Source organism: Pomacea canaliculata, linkage group LG12 (genome assembly GCF_003073045.1).
Source record: "Pomacea canaliculata isolate SZHN2017 linkage group LG12, ASM307304v1, whole genome shotgun sequence".
Lineage (NCBI taxonomy): Eukaryota > Metazoa > Mollusca > Gastropoda > Architaenioglossa > Ampullariidae > Pomacea > Pomacea canaliculata.
In genome coordinates this window covers 17758212-17768912 of record NC_037601.1, presented here as the reverse complement: position 1 = coordinate 17768912, position 10701 = coordinate 17758212, and the positions used below count along the sequence as shown (strand labels likewise).

Sequence of the window (10701 nt, the reverse complement as noted above, 5' to 3'; positions counted from 1 at the left end):
CGTTTATACGACAGCTGGACTAATTATTTGATATAACCTTGTGCTAACTTTCCAGAAAACACCCAACAATTTTCATTTGAAGCTAAAGGCTGAAGTTGATATTTTAAAAGGTATTTTGAATTGCTTGCAGTTACAATAATTGTGATACTGTTGTGACAGAATGGAATCGTGTAAAATTCAAATGTATATTATATAGGTGTGTAGCAGGTCATGTAATAGACAACCACAATTAGGTGTTTTAATAAAAAGTGCAACCAAATACAAAGCCTTACAACCAATACAGAACACCACACTGTTTCTGAAATATGTAATTTTTATTTCCAAGCTGCAAGCAAGAATCTACATCTAAAAATAAATGCCTATTGCTACAACAGACATTAGTGCTGGAGGCTATTTTCATAAATTATTTTATATTTTAATTATTTGTTAGGATTGTTTCTTTCACTTCTGTATTAAAAGCTTGATGCAAATACACACCATTTTTTGTGTGTATAAATAACTTTTCTGTAATCCATTATCTTTTCTGAATCCATTAACAGTGCAGAAATCTGGTTTACTGAAATTTAAAATACTGTACACTGCTGACAGAGATAAAATTCAATATTTACTGCAATATTTCAAACACCTAAATATCATTTAAATTCTTATCAATCATGTTTATAGTTTTAGTGATTTTAATCTACAATTTTGCAAACAGATTTTTATTTGCACTTGTGTTTTTTGCCTCTGCCTGTAAGAGTGCAGTACAGACCATAGGTAAAAACTATGGAAGTGTAACTGCAGCCAGAAGTTGGTATCACATAAAAATTAAACTACACAGTAAATTTACAATCACACAAGAATTTGCACCAAAACAAAATGAGACTGTACAGTTCAGCATATATCTTCACCTTGTCTATTTTATATTTTAAAAACAATCAACAGACACTTAACAGTGTTTTATTTATGCTTTAAAAAGTAAAACTATATACAGAAGTGCATGCTGTGCACCAAAAAACCCTCAATACACTTGAGAAAAGATTACAATTGCTCGTTGAATCCATTACAGGCAAACAATGTGAAATCTGTCAAGATAAAGCTGTCATATTTGTTCTTTTCCTGCAATTACTAAAGGCCTTTAAACCATTTAAAAGTCTATATTTGATCTTTCTGTGAAAAATATTTATAATCTGCATCTCCTGAAAAGTGATGTACTTCATTTTTTCGATCATCTTAAATTTTTTGTTGCTGTTTAAGCTCCCTTTGCCAATAGAATGCTAACAAATAGGCTTCAGTGTTAAATCCAAATCATCTCAGTGACTGGAATTCCCTTCATCTGTCATCCAGGAAAGAATATTTTCCATATCTTCTATGCTAATCTCAGAATTACTGTTTGTCATGGATTCTGTGTCAACTGAACTGGAGGAATCAGAACTGTACCCAGTATCTGAAGAACAGAAGACATCATCCAAGTTCAAAACTTCTGCCTCCATTTTTGTGTGGGTCTTGCAGTATTCACCTTCGACTGTTGTGGGCAGCTTAAAACCGCAAGAGCTCTGCCATGCTGCTGCAGTGGGAATGAGACAGGCTGCTGTCAATACATAATCCTGGTGCTTTGTGTGTTCATCTGCAATGTCATTGGTTTCAGTGGAAAGCTGTGAGCTGGACATAGGCAAGATCTGACTTTCCATTAATTGCGAATCTATTGTGTAAGTGTCACTTTCTAGCATTTTTGATTCTTCAGCATCACTAGTGCTTAAAGCTTCTGTAGACCCTTCCAAAAATCTATCCATTAGTTCAAAACCTGACCCTGTTTCAAAATCAAGATCTAAGAAATCAATCCCCACGTGGTCATTCATTTGAAATTTTGGTTGATCAGCAGAGACTGCAGCAGCATTTAACAGAGAACCTGAGGCTTGAGCAGGCACCAGTTCAGCCTGAGGACTACAGACAGGAGCAATGTGTTTAGTGTACAAGGATTCTTCCATTTTTACTTTATGTAAGCTGTCATTCCCCAAAATCTCTTCTGGTGCTCCAACACTGCAGACAATCTGTGGAGCTTCGTTTGCTGTTTGCATGGCCATAGCTTCTCTCTGTTTTGCTCCGAGGCTTTTCTTCATTAAAAAATTTAACATCTGTTTTTTACATTCAGGGTTTAAAGTTTGCACAGGAACTGATGTTTGCTGAGAAACTGAGCTAGCTGTTGAAGACAGTGAAGAAGGCAAAGTAGAAGATACAGAGTGAGAAGGAGAGAGTTTTAATTGTTTTACTGGACCAGAGTACTCAGTGAGGTCTTTAGCGAGTGTCTCTGTATTGCGTGTGCGTTTACCTTGTAGAGGTGATGGCTTGTGTTTTTGATTGTCTTGTGCATTCTGATTTTGCAAGATTTCTGTGACATCAAGCTGCTGCAAACAGCCAGTAAGACAGTTTTGTAGATCCTTAAAAATACAGGGATTGACAGAGATGCTATGCTCTTCCATCTTGCGACGAGCTTCAGCAATCATTGCATGTGCATTGCTAACCTGTCGGAGAATGCTGCTGAAGGATGTCATGAGGAAGACTTCATTATATTTGCCTGCCTTCCACAGTTCTATTTCTTCCCTGATGTCACTGGGAAGTTTCCCCTTCTTTCTCAAGTGCTGCTCTAGACACTCAAACTTTACTTTCAAAGTGTCCTTGAGTCCTTTGGGTTGGCAGTGGGGTTTTTCCAGGGAAACCGGCAGGTGCTGTCCCACCAAGCCGGCTTGCACTGGGCTCCCCACACTGCTTCTTGTCCCTTGGCCTTTCCTGCTGCTAGGCGGGACAATTCCCTAACAGCAAAGTCATACCAGCATTTCTCACTGGTGATGGGCTCCCGGTGGGATCCCAAAATAGTGTCCGTAGGTGCCGAAAACAGGCACTGGCACTTGGCACTCATGGCTGTGCAGAGAACGCTTTCCTGTCGTCAGGAAATCAAGATCGCTGGGATTGCTTCCCCAAAACTGGCACAATGGCGCAGCAGAAACACCAAGAACACTTGGAAGATTGTTGTCAACCACACGACTCTGTGAAGAACGTACCGCAGGGCACTTTGAAGAACGCTCAGAAGATCGCTTAGTCTCTTGTATCGTCAATTTACCGCAGCCCAATAAACCATCAAGTATGGCTGAATTGGAGCCTAGCAGGACACTTCCACTTAGAAGCAGCCAAAACAAATCTTGGAATGTGAACTGGATTTGCTGATTCTCAGATGAAGCCTTTTGCTGCAATGTTTGGGAAAATGCCTTCTGAGGAATCAGCTTCCAAAAACCAGATTGGGCCTCTATGCCATTATCAATGACATGTTGACTCTGCTCATTGGCATGCTTTTGGTAGGCTTCGTCTAGCTGAAGAATTTAAACTCTTTCTGACAAAACTGCTTGTGTTGTTGCTGAGCTGAAAATTGTTGGAGATCTTCTTTGGCTGGGTGTTGGTTCTGGTCTTCCCCTAGCCCCAGAAGGGGCGGGGATGAGATGTAACAAAATCCATCATGTAAAGAAGGAAAATTATCCTCCTCATGGACGTATTCTTGTCTCAGCTGTTGATGAAACTGCTACAACCTGTAATCACAAATTTTATGTAGCACTTAGAATTCCAAATCAACAATTTATTTTACCATCGATATTCATCTGTACAAGTTATCTATGTCTCAAGTAAGCATAATAAGCAAACTTTAATACATGTGCACAGAAAGACATTTACTTTTACTTGAAAATTAGGTAAAACGTTTTTCTTACCTAGAGGCCTGAACTTTTTTTTGTGCTGATCAGTTTTATTTTTTTAAGAGTTTCTACGACCAAGACTCTTTTTTAATCTTTTTTTAATTATAGCACATTATAGTGCAATCACTTAAATACAAGAGTAAAATTTACTTAACTATAACAATAGCACTCTCCCACACTTACTCTCACTTGTTTTCTCTCTCCTGCACTCTCATGTTTTCCTTTATCTCTCTCCCTCTCTCACACACAGACACATAAACAGGCCTCCACTTTCCACTCCTGCCCCTTATTTATGAATTAGTTTAGGACAACAGAAAACATTCATTATATAAAGGAATATATCAGGTTCATATGATCTGGCATTTTTATATAGACATTATAACTATATATGCATTACAAGATTACAGAGAATGCACTATCTGCTGGCATTTTCAATAATACAGATTATAGGTCTGAACTTTATGAAAAGAAGAATGCAAAAGTTCCGAGATCAGATTTACTAGGAGAGCTTTATAAGATAAAGATGCTCCACAGCCTAGTTCGGTGTGCAGATCCTAGGCTATATACTTTCCTGTGGAACTTCACTCCCAACCACCACCACCCCCTTTTCTTAACAGCTATTATATAAAGTTTGTGTTTTGTGTGTGTGTGAAGACTCATGCAAGTCTCTTTCCCCCAAAAAAGTTCAGTATCAACGCTGAGGGCAAGGGGAATCTACGAACGGTGCGGAGGGGAACAAAATTAGCATCCTAACATGGGGAGGGAGGGGATCAGAAGTTCAGTTCTTCAATGGCATTCATTTCAGGTCAAATCATTCATGTTAATGGAAATCGCGATAGATCTTATCATATCACATTTGAATTCACAATTTCAGGAATAACATTGCACCTATACCAAGCTACATGTATATATTTTACCTTCATGTGGCGTACGTGTGGCATATATATATATCTTCTTTTTTGTTTTTTGACCAGTGTGGTTAAACCAGGACAGGTACCCAAAAATAAATCACGCATGAACATTAATATACCGTATTAAATAATGAGCAGATTGTACATACAGTTCTCTTATGCATTGACCATGCCAACGCCACGACTATGTGATAAATGAGAGATACATATGTACCTATACCAGAACTTTTAAGTTTTTAACTTTTTAAAGTAGGTTTTTTTAAACCTACTAATTGTTTAAATACTATGGTTTTAACAGATTACGTTCGACAATATTGTTCTTATTTTTTTTTCTGAAATACTTACCTTGAATGTGAGAAAGACCGGCTAACTAAGAAGAACCTACAGACCTCCACAGAAAACGACACCTGCCGCTGTTCTCAGGGAAATGCGGGGTTGCACAAGTGCTGTGCAATACAGTATCGCAGGCTCGCTGGCAACCAATCAACACTGCGTGCGTCACACGAGGGTTAACCCAATCACGTGACCAACACTCAGTCTATAAATAACAATATCGTCATTACTTTTCCACCAATAGGAAAGTAGGGGGTTGACCACGGGCGTGAAGCTGCGTGGTATAAAAATATAACGATAAGACTGTGTTATATATATATAAGTGGTATATTCTGACACTCACATTTTTGTTACTGCAGATAGCTTTTTCAGCTGTGATTTATTTATTGTTAATTTTCGATCTATAACTTCATGTGTCCTTTACACGTTTTTGAAATTATTTGTGATCTTTAATACTAATTAATTCAGATCATCCCTAATTAAAACCAATTAATATTTCTTTGTTGCCAGAAGCGGTGTGTGAACAACAGGTGACATCTTACTTTTATTCTGACTGCAAGGTGCAAAGATCGAGGTCAACTGAGCTGAAGAACCGTGCGATAAAAAATAGTCTTTGATATGTTATCGCCTAATATAGCAATACGGTGTATCGAACGAGACAACGTTTTTCTCAGCATTGGGTGGATCATGCACTGAAAAAAAAAAAAACCAAACCCAACCATGTACATTCCCATTTTATCACAGATACATCCCCCACAGACTTCACAAAATGATCATAGGGATCACATGGGAAGCCTGTGCACACGTACCCCTCCTAGACCAAGAGAAGTAATAAAACAAAAATTTAATATTGTTTTAGCAATGTTAACGTTATGTCCCTTTGTTGGGTCATCTGGTGTTACTGATCATCGCTAACCTACAGATAACATAAATGTATAATATACAATAGCATTTTGATAAATGCAAACCAAACCTTAAAGGAAACTTTAATAAGGAACTGTGACATCCTTAGACATCGCTTTAGCATAGATAGAAAGCTGGACAATGATGGGGAGGGGGAGGGGAACAGAAAGTACTGTCCCTCGTCATGGAAACATCTGGATATATATATATAATCATGCAGTTTTTTTTCCCTCCCATTGATGTCCGAGAAAATACTGTGACGCCAGCTTAATATGGTTACTGTCAGTGACACATCAGGTTTTGCATAGTCCCGGACTAATTGTTTGACCCACGCATATGTAGTTAGTGCAGTCTGCATTTTAGAAGGTTTCAGGTTCGAGGCCAAGAGACGTTAAATAACGTCATTTAACGTCTCTGATCTGACGCACCGCACGCAGTCACACTTGAAGGGGGAGGGGTAGTGAGGGGGTTTAGTCCATGGGATGACACACGAACCGCTAAACAATATTTCTGATTTCTGAGAGAAAAAGAGATTTATAAGAGAGGCTACAACGGAAAAGGTTTTACTCACACTCTCTCTTACTTTTATCGCCCTGTAACTGATATTTTTACTTTGTAATTTAGGTTGATGACCACTATTTTCAATAACTTTATGCTTTAATGCGTATGAACATCAAGACACAAAGACAGCAAAGAGCTGTATTTTTATTTTATTTTATTTTTTTTTGTACATATATATACATGAAAAGCCTTGACATTTGAATGAAAAGTTATCTTGTTGTCGATAAATACCTGGACTGAGACATAGTTTTAAAACCTTTGTTTTGACTGTAAGATTGGTAATTCGTGCAGCATTATAATTATTAAAAGATGCTAAAAGAGAAAACATCTACCATCTTACTTTTAGCGCCCCTTACGTCGTATTTTTGCTGTATAGTTTAGGCTGATGACCCCTAGTTTTAATAATTGACTGCTTTCGAGTGTCATAGCTTTCCTTTACTATGATTTTGTAAATGCTGAACCCTATAGTCCCTATAGAGGCTGGCGTGCCCCCGGCAGATGGCAGGGGGGAACAGCGCCCACTGGTATTATACATACTTCACTGCTTACTGGCTGTTATCTTGTACCTCATCTTTATGTTGTTCAGTGTCTACACGTACCTCACTGTCTACTGGCTGTTATCTTCCATTTGCTATCTATCTTTGTCGTGATGCTGCGCGTTAATAAGCTCCCATTATCATTATTATTAAATAACTTGCAAAGGATAAACTAATCCAAGGGAGGTAAGCCACATAAAAGAAGTAGAGCTTGTTATCTCCCATTTTTTGTGTTTCGGTAGTGCGTTATCCGCAAAGTTTTTTTCGATACAGATATAAAGAATTAAATCTATAAACAAAATTGCAGGTTTCTCACAGTTTTGAATTGTTTATTTAATTTGTCTGTTTTTGTTATCTTTAGCAAAATGCATCCCGAGGAAAAGTTTAGTTTCCAAGTAAATCACGCTGGATTCACGGGTTGACTTTTTCTATTCATTTATTCCTCCTAGTCTTTCCGTTTCTATTCTGACGCTTTTCCTATGAAAGATCAAGTTATGTTTACACCAGATACACTGCTGTCATTAATTATAATAATTTCTTTTTACGATATCGAGTCGGTTATTAGCATGTGGGTGGTTTACCGTTACCGACAACCTAGGTTCTTAATTATAATACATGTATATAACACCACACACACACATACGCACTCACGCACGCACACACACACACACACGCACGCACGGAAAGAATAAAAACATAGAAACGGGAGACAAACTCACGAGTTAATGAAAAGAAGACATGAAAAGATTTTTGTTTTGCTAAAACCTTATGAGGATGAAACAGCATAAAAATTTTCTTTCAACAGAAAACAAAAGCGGAATAGGGCTTGTTTGCAAGTCCTTTATTTTACCAGAACATAAGCTGTAATAATGTATCGAATATAAATGATTCATTGTAACAAATAAACTCACTGCCGTTAAATACTGCCCATAGGTAAAGTATTTTTCTACGGCTTCAGCGGACATGTGGCTTCACATCCCTCAAGTTCAATCATGTTCGTGTACCTATGGTTAGAATCCCTGGTGGAGAGGTGGTTCTCTTTCAATGCATCGACTGGCTTGATGCCAAAGCTCTGTCCACTTCAGTGGCAGGCTGGGGGATTCAGCATGAGGCGGGCAGGACCCCTTGCCTGGCACCCAGTGGCAGGCTGGGGGATTCAGCATGAGGCGGCAGGACCTTGCTGGCACCCAGTGGCAGGCTGGGGTTCACCCAGTGGGCACCCAGTGGGGGCACTTTCAGCATGAGGCGGGCAGGACCCCTTGCCTGGCACCCAGTGGCAGGCTGGGGGATTCGGCATGAGGCGGGGCAGGACCCCTTGCCTGGCACCCAGTGGCAGGCTGGGGGATTGCAGCATGAGGCGGGCAGGACCCCTTGCTGGCACCCAGTTGGGCAGGCTGGGGGATTCAGCATGAGGCGGGCAGGACCTTGCCTGGCACCCAGTGGGCAGGCTGGGGGATTCAGCATGAGGCGGGCAGGACCCCTTGGCTGGCACCCAGTGGCAGGCTGGGGGATTCAGGCATGAGGCGGGCAGGACCCCTTGCACTGGCACCCAGTGGCAGGCTGGGGGATTCAGCATGAGGCGGGCAGGACCCCTTGCCTGGCACCCAGTGGCAGGCTGGGGGATTCAGCATGAGGCGGGCAGGACCCTTGCCTGGCACCCAGTGGCAGGCTGGGGGATTCGCAGCTGAGGCGGGCAGGACCCTTGCCTGGCACCCAGTGGCAGGCTGGGGGATTCAGCATGAGGCGGGCAGGACCCTTGCCTGGCCCAGTGGCAGGCTGGGGGATTCAGCATGAGGCGGGCAGGACCTTGCCTGGCACCACAGTGGCAGGCTGGGGGATTCAGCATGAGGGGCAGGACCCCTTGCTGGCACCCAGTGGCAGGCTGGGGGATTCAGCATGAGGCGGGCAGGACCTTGCCTGGCACCCAGTGGCAGGCTGGGGGATTCAGCATGAGGCGGGCAGGACCCCTTGCCTGGCACCCAGTGGCAGGCTGGGGGATTCAGCATGAGGCGGGCAGGACCCCTTGCCTGGCACCCAGTGCAGGCTGGGGGATTCAGCATGAGGCGGCAGGACCCTTGCTGGCACCCAGTGGCAGGCTGGGGGATTCAGCATGAGGCGGGCAGGACCCTTGCCTGGCACCCAGTGGCAGGCTGGGGGATTCGCATTGAGGCGGGCAGGACCCCTTGCCTGGCACCCAGTGGCAGGCTGGGGATTCAGCATGAGGCGGGCAGGACCCCTTGCTGGCACCCAGTGGCAGGCTGGGGATTCAGCATGAGGCGGGCAGGACCCCTTGCCTGGCACCCAGTGGCAGGCTGGGGATTCAGCATGAGGCGGGCAGGACCCCTTGCCTGGCACCCAGTGGCAGGCTGGGGGATTCAGCATGAGGCGGGCAGGACCCCTTGCCTGGCACCCAGTGGCAGGCTGGGGGATTCAGCATGAGGGGGCAGGACCTTGGTGGCACCAGTGGCAGGCTGGGGGATTCAGCATGAGGCGGGCAGGACCCCTTGCCTGGCACCCAGTGGCAGCTGGGGGATTCAGCATGAGGCGGGCAGGGACCCCTTGCCTGGCACCCAGTGGCAGGCTGGGGGATTCAGCATGAGGCGGGCAGGACCCTTGCCTGGCATCCCAGTGGCAGGCTGGGGGAGGCTTTCAGCATGAGGCGGGCAGGACCCCTGGCACCCAGTGGCAGGCTGGGGGATTCGGCATGATGGGGCAGGACCCTTGCCTGGCACCAGTGGCAGGCTGGGGGATTCAGCATGAGGCGGGCAGGACCCCTTGCTGGCACCCAGTGGCAGGCTGGGGGATTCAGCATGAGGCGGGCAGGACCCCTTGCCTGGCACCCAGTGGCAGGCTGGGGGATTCAGCATGAGGCGGGCAGGACCCCTTGCCTGGCACCCCAGTGGCAGGCTGGGGGATTCAGCATGAGGCGGGCAGGACCCCTTGCTGGCACCCAGTGGCAGGCTGGGGGATTCAGCATGAGGCGGGCAGGACCCCTTGCCTGGCACCAGTGGCAGGCTGGGGGATTCAGCATGAGGGGGCAGGACCCCTTGCCTGGCACCCAGTGGCAGGCTGGGGGATTCAGCATGAGGCGGGCAGGACCCCTTGCCTGGCACCCAGTGGCAGGCTGGGGGATTCAGGCATGAGCGGGCAGGACCCCTTGCCTGGCACCCAGTGGCAGGCTGGGGGATCAGCATGAGCGGCAGGACCCCTTGCAACTGGCACCCAGTGGCAGGCTGGGGGATTCAGCATGAGGCGGGCAGGACCCCTTGCCTGGCACCCAGTGGCAGGCTGGGGGATTCAGCATGAGGCGGGCAGGACCCTTGCTGGCACCCAGTGGCAGGCTGGGGGATTCGGCATGAGGGGGCAGGAACCCCTTGCTGGCACCCAGTGGCAGGCTGGGGGATTCAGCATGAAGTGCAGGCGGGGGATTGCAGGACCCCTTGCCTGGCACCCAGTGGCGGCTGGGTATTCAGCATGAGGCGGGCAGGGACCCCGGGCAGGACCCCTTGGCTGGCACCCAGTGGCAGGCTGGGGGATTCAGCATGAGGCGGGCAGGACCCCTTGCCTGGCACCCAGTGGCAGGCTGGGGGATTCAGCATGAGGCGGGCAGGACCCCTTGCTGGCACCAGTGGCAGGCTGGGGGATTCAGCATGAGGCGGGCAGGACCCTCTTGCCTGGCACAGTGGCAGGCTGGGGATTCAGCATGAGGCGGGCAGGACCCCTTGCCTGGCACCCAGT

At 45.5% G+C, this 10701-nt stretch overlaps 1 protein-coding gene across 1 annotated transcript; it reads right to left on the bottom strand.

Annotated features, from left to right (window-relative positions):
* Positions 1 to 295: 295 nt before the first annotated feature.
* On the bottom strand, positions 296 to 5113 carry LOC112577303. Its single transcript, XM_025260359.1, is given in 3 exon segments — positions 296 to 2659; positions 2662 to 3557; positions 4976 to 5113. Coding segments are annotated over 2 exon segments (1602 nt in total). The 5' UTR covers positions 2897 to 3557; positions 4976 to 5113; the 3' UTR covers positions 296 to 1292.
* Between the last annotated feature and the right edge of the window lie 5588 nt (positions 5114 to 10701).